The 15,068-nt window shown below is 43.4% G+C and overlaps 2 protein-coding genes across 3 annotated transcripts in view; one reads left to right on the plus strand and one right to left on the minus strand.

The window, feature by feature from the left end:
• The window catches only part of AFF4 (ALF transcription elongation factor 4), a 51,372-nt gene extending 40,881 nt beyond the window's left edge, over window positions 1–10,491 (plus strand). For both annotated transcript variants that reach the window (XM_034066627.1, XM_034066628.1), the window contains exons 16-22: window positions 1,125–1,188; window positions 1,337–1,473; window positions 1,872–1,943; window positions 2,666–2,759; window positions 3,513–3,556; window positions 4,326–4,546; window positions 4,802–10,491. In XM_034066627.1, the coding sequence (XP_033922518.1) occupies window positions 1,125–1,188; window positions 1,337–1,473; window positions 1,872–1,943; window positions 2,666–2,759; window positions 3,513–3,556; window positions 4,326–4,546; window positions 4,802–4,920 (751 nt within the window). In that variant the 3' untranslated portion in view covers window positions 4,921–10,491. The remainder of the gene's footprint in view (window positions 1–1,124; window positions 1,189–1,336; window positions 1,474–1,871; window positions 1,944–2,665; window positions 2,760–3,512; window positions 3,557–4,325; window positions 4,547–4,801) is intronic.
• Window positions 10,492–11,142: 651 nt separating this feature from the next.
• LEAP2 (liver enriched antimicrobial peptide 2) lies at window positions 11,143–13,490 on the minus strand. Its single transcript, XM_034066569.1, has 3 exons — window positions 12,819–13,490; window positions 12,283–12,422; window positions 11,143–11,391 (listed from the first exon to the last, which is right to left on the minus strand). The coding sequence occupies exons 1-3, from the start codon at window positions 12,873–12,875 to the stop codon at window positions 11,355–11,357; spliced, it is 234 nt and encodes a 77-aa protein (XP_033922460.1). The 5' UTR covers window positions 12,876–13,490; the 3' UTR covers window positions 11,143–11,354.
• Window positions 13,491–15,068: the final 1,578 nt, after the last annotated feature.

A 15,068-nucleotide genomic window follows, 5' to 3' on the forward strand; every position in this document is an offset into this window, starting at 1 on the left:
ACCATGCAATAGACTTAAATAGCTCAGGGCTCTTCACGGTTTAAATGCTGATGTGTCCTTTTCACCTTACCAGGACACTGCTGCTACCTCTCTGCTGCTCACTGGTTTTCTTCTCGTAGCTGTTCCTTACAGAAGGAAAAAGAAAGGAGTTCAGTGAATTTGGTGATTTGAGCTACACTGTCAGTCATTTAGGGCAAATGAGTTTATAGAGGTTTTCAATTATTCCAAGACAAAACAGGGATGAGAAATTGAGATAAGATCAAACTTGTTTAAAAAATGAATATCAAATGTGTATTGAAGTATAAGAAGATCTAATGAGAACACCCTCTGAGGAATGGTCATTGTGCTTTGGAATGGTGACATGGTAAAACCTTACGGTTTTGACTGAGACATTTTAGGATTTCTTGGGCCTAGAACTATTGGACCTAATTTTGTAGGTATGGAATATTTTTAGTATTAACTGTTGCTTTTTAGTTCCCTCAGTTTCCTGTAAGTGGACTGTTAAAAACATTGCTTTCAGATATCTTTAATTCTTTGACAACTAAGATAGTGTGGATGGGAGAATTGATTTCAAACTTGAATCATCTCCTAGGTAATAGGTTAATATCTTGAAATGTATAATTACACTTTTATGATTGTCTTCTGCTCGTCTAGGTGTGGAAGTAATTTAGCTTTGATTGCTTTGAGTGGCTAAGCAAAAGCAGTTAACACCTGAATGCAGCTGTTCTGTACTACTATCATAATTTCTCTTTCACAGCCTCAGTAATGCCAGTCCTGGAGGCACTGGATGAATTTGTCCTCAAGTTTTGTGGTTTTTCCTTCCCTGCCTCTGTTGCTGGTTAGGGGTTTGGTTTGCTTGAGTGTCAAATGCAATAAATTTAACTAAGTCACATTTGTTAACCTGCTTGAAATACTGCTTTGAGTTACCTGAAACTAGAGAACTGACTTTAAGCTATTTTTAATAGTCCTGTAACTAACCATACTGGTTACCTGTTTTATCAGAGTGTAGCTCCTCTAACCTGACTTAAACAGAGAAAATAGGAAACTTGACAACATTAGGAAACTTCAGTCATAAAATGCAATGCGATATGGCTGGGGCTGATTCCTTGTGTCCTCTGTTGCAGGACTTATTCAGCTGATCATTATCTGCAAGAAGCAAAGAAGCTAAAACATAATGCTGATGCATTGGTAAGTAAATCTCAGATACTCATCCAGGGTTTGCACCTTACACTGGGGTTTGTTCCCTGCTGTTGCCATTTTGCTGCCCTCCTGTGCTGCAGCTCCCTTGTACTTCCTCTCTGGGTTTTGTCCTTAAAAGCTTTTCCCATGTGCTCAGTCTGACAGGTTTGAGAAGGCTGTCTACTACCTAGATGCTGTAGTGTCGTTCATTGAGTGTGGGAATGCATTGGAGAAAAATGCTCAGGAATCCAAGTCCCCGTTCCCTATGTATTCAGAAACTGTGGAATTAATCAAGTAAGCATTGCAAAGCAAATATGAAAGTCAAGTGGGTGGGAAAGATGTTTGGAAACCAGGGCTGCTAGATGCACACAAGTTGTGCCAGCTTTTGAGATCTCTTTCTCCAGCATAAGTGCATCACTTCCCAGTTTGTTCCAGTTACTGAGGCTTAAAGTGTTCTCACGAAGGTTGAGATGTTTTCTGCTAAGGCTCTTGAAATCACTCTACAAGGCATAACACAAGAAGCAAAACTATTGCAGTTGCCGCCTAGTTGGCGTTTTGTTTAGGGACTGAGAGAAGTTTCTGAACTGGTGAAGACAAGGTAAAACTAGAAAATCATAAGAACACCAATGTGTGGTGATTGATAAATGATAACTGTCATTTTTATGTTGCTTACTTGCCGTCTTTGTTTGCAGATACACTATGAAGCTGAAGAATTACTTGGCACCGGATGCCACGGCTGCAGATAAAAGGCTAGCAGTGCTTTGGTACGTGTCTTCTGATCTTAGTACAATGCACCATCTGACCTTAATGCCCTGATTAATATCAAGTGTTTTCTCTCTGTGAAATGCTGTACAACACTGAGTTCTCAGGTGGTTTTGAACCAAATATGAGTTTTCCACTTGGCTGTACACAAAGGTTACTGCTGTGTATGTGATTACTGTAGGCTGGGCCTGAGGGGATGTTGACAACGAAGGCCAAGTCTTTGAACTGTTAAGGAGTAACTGCAGAAAGGATGAGGGTCCTTCCTGTGTGCTCACCCAGTGATAAGTCAAACTTGGGAGTGGCTGTAGAGAATTGGCCGCAGCAGGACCAGTTGGAATCAGGTGGAAAAGGGAGAGCATGGGGGGATGCATTAGACTCTGTATGGCCTGAAAGGAGCAAGAAATAAGTAAAACCTTTGTTTGGGAAGTAACTGACTGTTGTCTCCTAAGCTCAACACTGGAAACTGAGTGTATCAGTAAAGTCACTGAAATTTAGTTTCAGCTTAAGGCACAGAGCTGGGTTTATGTCCTTGGGAATTTGAAGGGGGTCATGGATTCTTGGCTGAGTTGCAACTTAGAGAGCTGGCAGTCAGAGTTGGGTGAAAAAATGTCAGAAACACGGCTATTAGATTTTTGATATTCATTGATAGAGATTTATTTGATACTCACTGGGTTGTGATAAAGTTGACTTGAACTGAGTGCTGTCTTGTTCTCTTTTTGGACAGTCTGCGGTGCCAATCTCTGCTATACCTAAGGCTTTTCAAGCTGAAGAAGGAAAGTGCATTGAAATACTCTAAAACTCTGACTGAACATCTGAAGGTAATTGTATGTTCTTAAAGCCTAATCCCATTGAAGCTCTGCATCACTTAGAATTCCTGAATCCGGTTTTCAGACTGTGAAAACCAAACCCAAATGGGTCTTCCAGGATTGTGGTGTTTGCAGTGGGATGTTTGGTATTTTTGTTATCTCCCCTGCCATGAATTTACCTGAACTCAGGGAAAGGAGATGAAGAGGACATCCTCCAAGTGCATTTATTTAAATCAAGATGTTGCAGATGAGGAAAAACATCTAATGATGCTTCTGTAGTGTTACTCAGTCCTTAATCTACAGAGCTTTCCCAGAGGAGCACTTGGGGATAGGTGACTCATGTCACTGGGTTTCTCTGAAGCTCCCAGCTGTGAGGAAACAGAATTGTCTCATGCCTGACTTCTCAGGTTTTTTGAGACATCTTTAATTGTTTGGTGCCAGAAAGAACAAATTTCTTCCCATTAATGGGCTGAAAAAAGCAAGATGTTCTCTAACGGGTTGAGCAGGGGACTACTCCAGTCCTATGGATATTTAGTGGCCTTTGTGTTGCTAAAATAATCCCTTAATTTATGCCTTAGTCATCAGTAAAAGAGGATATTTACCCAAACGTTAATTCACTGGGACATTAGTTAGAGTGTGGTTATTGCTTAAGAGAACAAAAACTAATTTGGCCAAAACCAACCACTTAAATAAGCAGATAAAGTGTGACTGGTGAAAGCACGGACATGAATTGGGTGACAAACCTCTTTTTTTCCCCCCAAACAGAATTCCTATAACAATTCTCAAGCGCCGTCACCTGGTATGGGAAGGTGAGTAGGCAAAGCTGTTCCCTGTGCTTCTCAACCTATAGCTAGTTTTCTACATAAACTCTGTGCCTAAGGTGCTCAGGAAGTGGCTTTTCACTCTTTAAAGTGTTGGGTGATGGTTCTGAGGGTGTAGGTTTTGATTCAGTTGTTTCTGTGCAGAAAGGCTTGGAAGACTTAAGGGTCAGTGTGTCACTAACACACAAGTCACTTTTCTCAGTGAGTTTTGTTGGTTTATTTAATGCTTTTTCCCCTCAAAACAATGGTTTTGTTAATGCTGCAAGCCCAGGGTGTTACAAGGACTCTCAGTTGTCTGTTCCATAGTACAGCAATTTACTTGTGTTCTTTTCTGGACCATTGATCATTACTCTATGAGTTGTGGGAAGGCATTTCAGATTTGCATTGTGTTATCTGAAGGTCACTATTCTATGGCTGAATAGTTACCATGTAGTTAGAATGTTTTCATTATTATTCTTTAGGATTCTGTTTATTTAAACAATGAATTTAAGATTTGACTGATTGAGGAGATGATGAGGTTTGGCAGTTAGGTTTTGGCTGTGAAGTTAACACAAAGGAATTGGAGGATCCTCAGCAGTTGTTTCTACCTCATGCACTTCATGTGTTGTAGGGCAAATCCTGACCTGTTGATGTGCAAAGTGGGAGTGCTTTAGGTGTGGGAAGAGGGCTCTCAGAGGGCATCTTATGGTGTGGTGTGCCCAAAGTATGTGTGTGTGTATATGTGTTTTACAATTGACTGTTTCCTTTGGACAAGCAGCAAGCCCGTGGGTATGCCATCTCCAGTCTCTCCAAAGCTGTCTCCAGGGAATTCAGGAAATTACTCTTCCGGGGCAGCCAACCCTTCAGGAAGCGGGTCCTCGGTGACGATCCCCCAGAGGATCCATCAGATGGCTGCCAGCTACGTCCAGGTTACATCCAACTTCCTCTATGCCACTGAAATATGGGACCAAGCCGAACAGCTGTCTAAAGAACAGAAAGGTAAGAGCTGACAGGGGAGGATTAGGACACCAGATGTACCAGAGGGTGCTCACGGGCTTTGAACTGGGGCGTTGCAGTTAGTGGTGTGCAGGATGCTTAACCAGGTCCTCTGCAGAAGTGAGGTGGAATTGGTTTACAGCGAAACCCCAGGCTGGTTGTGTGTCAGTTTAAAGCCATTAAAGATAGGGGGCTGGATGTAATATTTCCCATGCAAAGGCACATGCATAGCTTTAACTTGTGTTTTTGTTCTTTTAGAGTTCTTTGCCGAACTGGATAAAGTTATGGGCCCTCTGGTTTTTAACTCGAGCATCATGACAGACCTAGTGCGTTACACCCGTCAGGGATTACACTGGTTGCGCCTGGATGCCAAGTGATATTTGGAACTGAAGGAACGGAAACTCAAACACATTTTTCTCGCTGCCTCTGATTTATCTCCACAACACTGTGTCATGTCAATAAGGAAGACTGCCATAACACATTGCTTAGTTGACACTAAGAGCAAAGAATGCTTTCACACGTCTCCCATCCTCATTTGTGTTTTGTGTTTTAACCCCAAATCATTTGGTTATTGGACTGCTTCAGTATTCCCAGTTTAAGTTATTTAAGTATTTTATAATTTGCTACATAGAAAGGAGTAGTTTTGCTGATCTGTCATGGGCAGATCACTGGAATTCCAGTCACAATACAGGAATAGTCCATTTAAATCCTATTTATTTGAATTTTTTAATTTTAAGTTTGAACAGCCCGGTTTTGGGGCAGTTCTTAGTTATTCCCTAAATTTACCCTTTCAAGTACTTAGCAGAAATTAAACATAGACACTTTATTTAAGTACTTTGTGAGCTTCGTTACTCTGTAATGTCTTGTGGTGGTAGAGCCTGTAAAGGAAGTAGGGTTGATAGGTTCTAACGTGTAGGGACACCATTCTTTCCATGCCTAATGCCTACGAGTCAACTAATAAATGACAACTACAGATTTATTATTGCAGAATTTGTACTAAATAGAAAAGTTCCAGATATTCTTCTACGTAGTAAGATACTTCATTTAAATGAATTATAAAGAAATTTATATGGAAAAGTATTTAGCTGGATCTGACTTGGATGGTTTTCCAGGCAGTTTCCAAACACGGATTAACACTATAACAATCACAAAACATTACAGTGATTTGCGTTCAATGTGAGATCAAGGAAATGGTGTAGGAATGAGCTTCAGCCCGGCAGGTGCGATGCAGACAGGAAAGGTTTCTGAAAAGGACAATCTTGTGCTTTTTTGCATCTCTTCATTTGAAATACCTTTTGTTTCCGTGCTTGTCGTTTCCTGACACCTCCAGAGTCGGTGAACTTTGTGGTGAACAAACCCAACAGCAGTTAAATTCCTACCAGAACTGTCATTTGCATCTTTTCCATTGACTGAGAAACCAGGAATCTTTAGAAACCGAGGTCCATTTTTTCCTTTTAGGGTCTGATAGGTGATGGACACTACAGGATGACAGTGCAAGAGCCGTCGTGGGGTGGGAGCACACCTGCTATTACAGGGAGAGTGACTGTTGTGATGCAGAATGGATTTAAAACTTGTATTTACCCCGTGTTGATGAAGGTCCCGTTAATGTTTGATGGAGCATAATACTCACTTGCGAGGGAGCGACTTGGTGCAACAGAAGTGGTTGATGGAGTTGCAGTTGCCTGCTCTCAAAAGTGAAAACCAAAGTACCTTTCCACGTGAGGTGCTTGTCTGAGTTAAAGGTTTAAACTGCTACTGCTTTCAGTATCGCTTAGTGCCCCTACCATGTCTGGTGTGCCTTATGCCTTACTTTTAGATGAAGATTTTATGAACTGTTTACAAGATGTTTTACAGCAGGACCAGGTATATACTGTATGCAGTGGTCTTCTGCAGTACTCTGGTAAAATTCCATTTCCTTTCTAAAAGTCCTAGTGTCCGTCACGCAAACTGACTTCTCATTACGGTGGTCTCCTTCTGAAGAGTCCAACTCTGAATCCTTTGGAGTGAGATTGTGGAATGCTGCTTTGTTTTCTCTCCCACTTCACCTTTTCTTCCATACCAGATATGAACGTGCATGTTCAGGAAAATGATTGCACTAAATTTTGTGTGTAGTTGTAGTTAAGTGCCAAACTCACGGCAACCTCGCGAGAAGGAATAGAATTCTACGCTCTCAGTACTGCAGTATGTCCTATGGGCTTTAAGAGTTTAGAAGTTTTGCAATTAGTAACCTACTAAAGGTAGCTGCATATTCGTAGAGCTTCCTTTGCGTTCCAGCGTGTTTTGTACTTCCAGAAAAGCTTTGCTACATACAAATGGATGGATACATGGGCAACAGACCTGTGACTCTTCCCATGACAGCTGAATTTCCTCTTCAGGTCTGTTGGAACATCCTTTTCCTTGAATCACTGTGCAAGGTCACGTTTCTGTTAGCGTTTGCTGTTTGAGATAGAATCTGTACCCTCAGACTCCACATCTTGGCTAATGGGACACTGTCAACTTGTTTTCCTTTAATACTCTAAAGTGCCTAGCACACTTTTGACGCTATATAAAAGATACCTTCATAGAAGTTGCAGTCATTGTTTCTTTTTTGTGTAGTGCTGTACTAGCCGGCATGGCTGCGTTCTGGCTTGCTCCGTTGTGCACAGGTACCATTCCTAGTAGCGGGAATGGGCTCATCTCTGGGAATTATTTTTCTTTTCCTTAACTAGAGTCCCACAAATACCTTTTGGTGTCACGTTCAATTGGTCTCTTAAAAACGTATCACTTATCCCTAGATCAGTGGATCTTTATGGTCTTTGAACAACTGCAGGATGTTATCATAGGAAGCAACCAGGTTGGAAAAGACCTTTAAGACCATCAAGTCCAACTGTTCCCCAGCACTGCCAAGGCCACCACTAAACCGTGTAACTAAGAGCCTCATCTGCATGGTTTGTGGACACTTCCAGGTACAGTGACTCCAGCACTGCCCTGGGCAGCCTGTTCCAATGCCTGACCACCCTTTGGGGAAGGAATTGTTCCTAATATCCAGTCTAAACCTCCCCTGGTACAGCTTGAGGCTGTTTCCTCATGTTCTATCACTTGTTACTTGGGAAAAGAGACCAGCCCCTGGACATCACGTCAAAATGTGGACCTGACTGGTTGAAAGTGTCCCACCTGGACAGTGGATTTTTGGGGTGGAATATCCCTGGAGCACTGTCCCAGGCCACCTGCCATACAGGAGATATTGGTGGCCTCATGAATTGAAAAGAAATGCCTTATGCATCTGTGGCTAGTTCAAAAGGATAAACTTCCCCATTCCAAAAGCACACCTTATTTTGGGATGTACTGTTGTTTCCGGGAGGAAAGTGATGTACTCTGTCAGATTCTGTAGCTAAGTGCTCAATAGGCTTCCATCCCTCTGTCCTAGTGCAGGCGACAGGTCTCACCCAGTTCTTCCATAGCTGTGACACACGTCACTGGGGTACCAATACGCGTCGCACTAGTGACAAATGAGGGAATCCTGAACTCCTGCCTTCCCAGATGGATCCCCCAGACACTTGTCTGTTAAATACATATCAATGCTGTGATTTTAATTCCCTCGCTGACTGTGGTCCTAGTTGGTGAATCTTAATAATGGCTTACTCAGACTAGGCTTGCTCAGCTATCAGTGCTGTCTGAATCCGCTCTCAGACTTCAGGGTCCTGGGTGATAAGGTGCAACCGTCAATAAGTCTAAACAAATATTGAGGACACCAGAGAGAAACAGCCCTAGACTTTTCTTTTGATTTAAAACTATTAGCCATAAAGCAGAGCATCTGGGTGGCTCTTCTTGGCTTTTGATGGCAGTATGCAATTTGTATTGTATGTGTCTTTTAATATATATGTATATATATATGAACTCAGTCTGTCCAAAGTATATGTTATACTTGTTTTTAGATTATGGTGCAACTGACTATATTGATATATTATTTATTGAGTGCAGAATCACCATCTTATTGGTGATAAATATTGCATATTATACAGGAGTGCAATGTATATTCCTTTAGATTGCTGAGGCTTGATTGCTGTGATCACAAAAAGATGCCCTCAACTGTATTTATGAACGGCCCCAACACACCGAGTCAGTACTTCATAGGAATAATGTAGCACTTGCCTGGGGCAAGTAAAACTAACGCCATAGGCACATCAGGAGGTGGTTTGCCAAAGTGGCAAGCTGCTGGAGGAAGAGAGACTACCTTTGCTGTATTTAATAGTTTACCTAACAGGTATTTGCTGTCACTGCAGTGTTTATATTAAGGGATTGAAAGGGCCTGAGCAAGTCCAGTTTGAATTACCCATTGGGGAGTCAGCAGCTTCCAAATTCTTACATTTCTGACAAATACTGTGGTCGGGGTTTCGGTTTCTCTGTCTGATGAATCAGTGTTATGGAAAACCCTGTGTTTCCAAGCAACAAAGCGAACGCTAGACATCTGTGAGAGTAGCCAAAGCTTTTGCTAGCCAACTCAGACAAATCCAGAGCTGTTCTGGGAGACAAATCCCCTACATAGGAAAGTTAAACTCAGTCAATCGGGGAATCATGATTTATGTCCAGTTCCCTTACTTGCAGGAACTGGGCTGCGCTGCCGGGGTGCTGTTTCTTAGAATCATAGGATGGTTTGGGCTGGAAGGGACCTTCAAGGGACTTCTAGTCCAACCCCCCTGCAATGAGCAGGAACATCTTCCACTAGATCAGGTTGCCCAGAACCACATCTGGCCTGGCCTGGAATGCCTCCAGGGATGGCTTTTGGAAGCGAGCGGTGCTGGGTGGGAGGTGAGGGCTGGTTGTGCCATCAGGATGTTGTGGTCTCGGTGGGAGCCCAATGGAGCAGCAGCTCTGCCCTGGCCAAGGGCAACCTCAGCTCTGCTCCTGGCTGGTGCTCGGAGGGGTTGTGGATGTGGTGGCACAGTGTGGAGTTTCCCACAGGATGTCTAACGTGAATGCTTCACTTGGTTTAATTCCATCTGGAAGCTTGAGGAAAGTGTTTCCCTTCCTGGTGTAACTCCACACATGCTGATGGAGCCAATACAGGCAGATTGGGACGCGGCATTCCTGCCTCCAGTTTTTATATGCAAGCCCGATGGCTGGTGCCGCATTCCCCTGGGCTGCGCTGGCATCCCACACCCCAGGACTCAACTCTAAGGACCAGGCATGACTTTTGCAAGCACAGTTCCTGACATTTGTATCTGGTCCCCCCCCTTTTAAAATTGTTTTAAGAAATTTTGTATATGGAGGATAAAGTGCTTATATATTTATTAAAACAAATCCTTTATCTTATTTGAAATTATTATTTGGTGAAGAAGGGTTTTTCTTTTGGGGGAGGGCTCGCGGGTGGGGGAAGGTCACTTTGAACCTGTCACTTATAAGTGAAGCCCTTATTAACCACTCGGAAAAGGTACTGTTAGTAATTAATGGGATGTCTCTGTTTTATGCTTTGTACATGACGAGTCCATGTGTTACATTTTGTTTTCTATCAGAGTATTTAGGCATCTGTCTTCAACCAAAACCTAAAAGAAGAAAACACAGACTGTGATTTTATTTGTTGCAATACATTTGAAATTTCAAAGGGTACTTCGGGGCTCAAAATTAGGATTTCTAAGTCAGTATGTGCATTTCACGTAATAAAGCTGTTAATGGTGAGCAAAGTATTATATACTAACTAGATTTTTTTCCACATCTGTATAGTATATTCTATGTATTTTGTGGTATTGAGATTATAGAAAGTTTAGTGTCTGAAACATGCGTTTAATGTGTATTTTTAAACAAATTTATGGCAATTAAAATATTTGGAGAAAAGGGTATCACATTTCAATTTGTAAAGATCTTTTTAACTACTGTGTCATTAAAATGCTTTGTACAATGCAAAACTGTAACTGGAGAAACTAAGTTTAATAAATATCAAATAGATTTTCTGTATTAAACTTCAAAACCACTGTGCTCGTGTCTGGTGTGTGGCTCTCCTCCTCCCTGGTACTGGGCTTAAGCAAAGGTTTCTGCTCTATGTATAACAAAAGGGAAAAGGCAGTTTGCATCCTACACTGGTTGATACTGGTCTTAATCAAAGGTGGTTTTGTTTCTTTCAGTCCTGAGTTAACGTGTGACAGATCAAAACTGGTTTTTGATCCATTTATTTTAAAATGGGAGCTGCTCCAGTGGCAAAAGTCAGTCTAGGACACGTATTAAAGTAAATTTGATTAGAAGTAATTAAAGGTAAATACTTTTCCTTCCAGATATCACTGGATATATTTGGGATATTAAAATGCTATCAGTATTATTGGTTTGTTTGCTCTCCCTTTCTAACAGGCCTTTATCAGAGGTGCTGATAAGAGTTCAGCTGTTGAGATGGAAAGGAGATAGAAGCGTCCTCTGCTTTGTGCACTTGCCAGCTTGAAGGATAAGTGTCTAAAGTCCAGTTTGAGCTAAGCCCTCCTGCTTGAAACGCCAGCTGTGCCCTCCCTGTACACTTTGCTCACAGGAGACAAGGAGAACCAAGGTAGTTTGCTGAACAGATGTTTTTAATTCACACCTTAAAAAACAGTAATGAACCATTACAAAAAAACCCAAAAAGGGGATGCACGGTCCTTTTATTGAGCTTGCCCAGAGCCATCCTGAGGTGTGCTGCAGCGGTACAGCCCTGGGTAGGAAACACTCTCAAGCTCTTTGAAGTCCTTAGTCAGTTCCTGGGGCAGAAACATTAAATACACTTATTGCTGGATCCACTGTCCTCGCTTCTGAAGGGTCAATAAATACTTCACTGTTAGTGATAACAGCACCGGGTGGGCTTCAGGGGGACGGGTCACTCAGCGGCTGTTGTCAGGAAGCAGCGGTTCTTCCTGGAAAAGAAAACCTCATCAGGCATTGCCAGCTTGGCCGTGGCCTTAACAGGGCTCCTGTTCTGCTCACGGGCTGTGCACGTCGCATTCCCCCCTTTACCCAGTTCATCTTGATTCATTTTATGTTCTCTGCTTTACATTACAGCTCCAACATGGGTGTTACACAGAGCTGTGTGGTCAGGCTGAGGTGTAGAAATCGCCCACAGTTGAAACCCTGTTCTATTGAGATCTTCCAGTACCTGCTGTTACAGTTAATCAATAGAACCAAATATGTGTTGCAAATGCACCCAGAATAGCACTCGGCTCTTCTGTCTTGTACATAGAGCAGAAACTGGCTCTGTTCTGCCCATCTTAAATTGCTTTCTGGTATGTGTAGAGTAGGTGCCATGCAAAATCACCTTTCAGCCACCAAGTAGTAATTGTAACTAATCAATTTAAATAGACATAGTTGGACAATTTGCTCACATCTAATGGCTTTTTATATTCAGTCATCTTTTAAACTGTGAGCATAAGTAATCATCTTAAAGTGATTCATTTAGGGTAAGATACTGCTTTCAATTAATATACTTTAGAGTGAACAGAACTGCATTTAAGAAGGATTAATTTTAAAGGTCTCTGATTACCCAAAAGCTGTCTCAAATGCTGTGCTCTTCTTTCAGAAGATGGGTTATCTGGGGTGGCAATGAAAGGACCAGGGGCTGTCATCAGGGGCACTTGGACTCTGCTCTGGTGGCACTGCTTACAAAGGAGGTCTGAATCTATTGCCCCATCCCTATTCCTGGTATCTTTTTTAATGCACAGAATTAACTCTATACCTCATTTGGGGAGAATAGGTGGGAACTTTGCCTAATACTAAATCACAGTGAGCCTGAACATGAATGAGGCTGTTACCTGCAGAGCATTGTAATGCATTCACTGTTGTCCCTGCACGAGGCTCCAACAGGTCTCAGCGAGACGCCTCTCCAGAAGGGTGTCATCCTCCTCTCTCTCACCAGCTGAGGCTCTGGTTGGCTCAAGGAAGCACAGTGTGTCTGGAAGAGAGTCAGGGTGGCTGTCAGAGCGTGCAGCAGCTGGTCATTCTGCTGCTGAGCTCAAGTCTTGAGGGAAGAACCTGAAATCTTTCTCATTTTGAGCTGATAACGTGCTCTGTTGAAGTATAGTGCTTGTATCCTACCCCCACAGAAGTAAGCATAAAAATCAACAATGGTTTTTAATCTCTTTGGGAAGAAAGGCAGAACTATTGCCAAGTTACATCTCAGAGGAACACGGTATTCACGAGGCAGGTTTTTTGTGACCATGAAAGCTCTGAAGGAGCTCTGCTGTCACCTCTAACCTCTGCCGGCTATTCTTATTCATGCAAATCATAACAGGTTTTGGTAAGTCTCTGAGCGTTTGAATCAGCCCTGTAAATCCTTGTCTCTATTTACCTGACAGAGCAGCAGTGAGCAGAGCAAGGTGACCACCAGCATTTTCCAACAGTGCATCTTCCCAGTGTGGGCTGGCACTTGGACCGCGGGACCAGCCTCGGGCGGAGGAGGTAGAAGAGCCCCAAATAGAACTTCCCAAGCCTCAGCTAGATTTTTATAGACTTCATTCTCTTATCGTTGCATCAGCTGTCAGTCATTGCAGGAACAAAGTTCGATTCGGAGCAGGAGGGAATTACTAAATTAGCATCTGCTGCAGTGATCTGGTTCAAGGCCTGTCTCTCTGGCTAATGATTTACCCTCCTTCCACTTGTACTTTGTCTGCTCAGCTTACCACTTGTGCCAACTGTTCCTTCCTTTAAAACCCACCTAATGCATTACCAGAACCCTATGGTGGATTTGAATGCAAAAGGGTGGCTGGCCCAAAGCGTTAGGGTAAAGATCAAAAGCCATGACCTTATTTAGCTTCTATGAGAGCTGCAGTGTATGCAGCTTAGAGTTTGTCAGCTGGGGAATATTTTGTCTGAGTGAGCTTATTTGGAGCAGAGAATCATGTTTTTGATTCTGCTTCTCATTCCTGGTACATGGAAGAATGATGAGGAAGTTACTCAACCTGCCTTGCCCAGCCCCAGCGCTTGAAAAGCAGAAGGAACACTTGTCAGATAAGTTTGGGGATTAAAATGTATGTCATGCATGATAAATAACAGACCTCTTCTCCCAGGGATCCTGATGTGCAGAGGAAGATGACAACCTCCAAATGGTGAATCCTAAAAGGAGAGATTGCTGCAGGGGTTTCTGGAACAGAGTTGCTCCACGTGGCAAGACTGTGGCTTCTTTCAATGAGCTGACACAGCCACAGTCTGCACCTTACAGTGTAACTCACAATCAGTCTCGTAAAGGAGACTGCTCCCATTGATGTGGGTGAGCAGCTTGTCATTAAGAGGAATGTTAGTTTTTCCCATTGTGAAATGGGATTGCAACAGCCCGGAGAACAGAACATTGAAGAACAGCTGTGTTACCGCTTGCCTTCAATAACCCCGCAGCTTACGAGCACTGGGACAGGTGGGAGAAGAGCAGGGGTAAGATCAGCCTGTACATGGACCTCACTGGTTCCTGCTCCTCATCTCGGATGCTGTGCCTCTGACTCCCACAGCTCCCCCCTGTACACCCAACCTGCCAGGTACAAGAAGTTTGAGATTGCAGAGTAGCATAAAGAGAATGCCAGCAGCTTATTTGTGTCAGGTGTTTGTGGGGATTGGAGCACCCTGTGTTTTAAGCTAGGTCATGATACCGTATAAAATAGTGAAGTCTGCTTTTGCTGAATGGCAAATACAAATCTGTATATAAGAGGCTGCCATCTTCAGTGATTGCTTAACATGGAGGCAGAAGTGCCAGCGTGGAAGGCAAGTTAGATTAAGATAATGCCCATGTTTGTCAGGTTCCTGTCTACAGATGATTAGCCCAAACTTCATTGGGATTAAATAAAAACCCTTCCCAGCTTATTGTCTACAACTGATATGGGAGAATTCATTCCAATTCTTGCTGTTTCCACCAGGCACTAGCATAGAACAGAGTAAGGACAAGAGGCAGCAGCAGTAGCCTTCAGCCATGGAGCACAGGATTTGAGGTGACAACTGCTTCAGCTCTGACAGCGAGACCCTCTCTCTGTCATCATTTCTCAGCTTTTTGGGCCAGGTAAGACCAGGACTTTGTGCCAATAAACCCATATCCTTGTGTGTCCTTCTGGGTTACCAACAGCATCAGCATGTCCCTTTCCGGCAGCAATCTGGGTGCTCTGGGCAAGAAACTGGAGGAGAAAGGTGAAAACTGAGCCAAGTGTTTCCACATAGACAAGTGCACGTTGTCAGCAAAAAGCCACTGGTTCTAACAGAAAAACCCACAGGCTTGCTCCGGTGCCACTTCCAATATTTACCAAAGGGAGGTCAGAAATAAATGACAGAAAACTTCCAGACACCTTGCTCAGCCCTGACATTCCCACTGGCTGCTGTCCCGAATGCCACGTCTCCGGCTCCCTGCCAGGCCCTGCAGGCAGCATGGGGACACCGGCACCGGGGGACAGCTCTGCAGGGACAGAGGACAGCGTTTGGGCATGGTTGTGACAGGAGCAAAGGGTGAGGAGGCCCAGCCTGCAGCCTGCTCGCTGCTGACACTGCAGCTGAGGGGATGGTGCTGGGAACGTGCTGCGCTGTTTGCACTTGTCTGGCAGCTGGCTTGGACATGGTTCAGCTGTCT

The sequence above is a fragment of the Melopsittacus undulatus genome, chromosome 10 (assembly GCF_012275295.1).
Source record: "Melopsittacus undulatus isolate bMelUnd1 chromosome 10, bMelUnd1.mat.Z, whole genome shotgun sequence".
Taxonomy (NCBI): Eukaryota; Metazoa; Chordata; class Aves; order Psittaciformes; family Psittaculidae; genus Melopsittacus; species Melopsittacus undulatus.

What these genes read in the sequence shown, in the direction of transcription:
- LEAP2 (XM_034066569.1), bottom strand. Translation starts at nt 12,875, where the DNA reads ATGCACTGTTGGAAAATGCTGGTGGTCACCTTGCTCTGCTCACTGCTG. An exon ending in GCTCACTGCTGCTCTGTCAG is followed by an intron (nt 12,423 to 12,818) that starts GTAAATAGAGAC and finishes ACTCTCTTCCAG; the next exon opens with ACACACTGTGCTTCCTTGAG. An exon ending in TGCATTACAATGCTCTGCAG is followed by an intron (nt 11,392 to 12,282) that starts GTAACAGCCTCA and finishes TTTCTTTTCCAG; the next exon opens with GAAGAACCGCTGCTTCCTGA.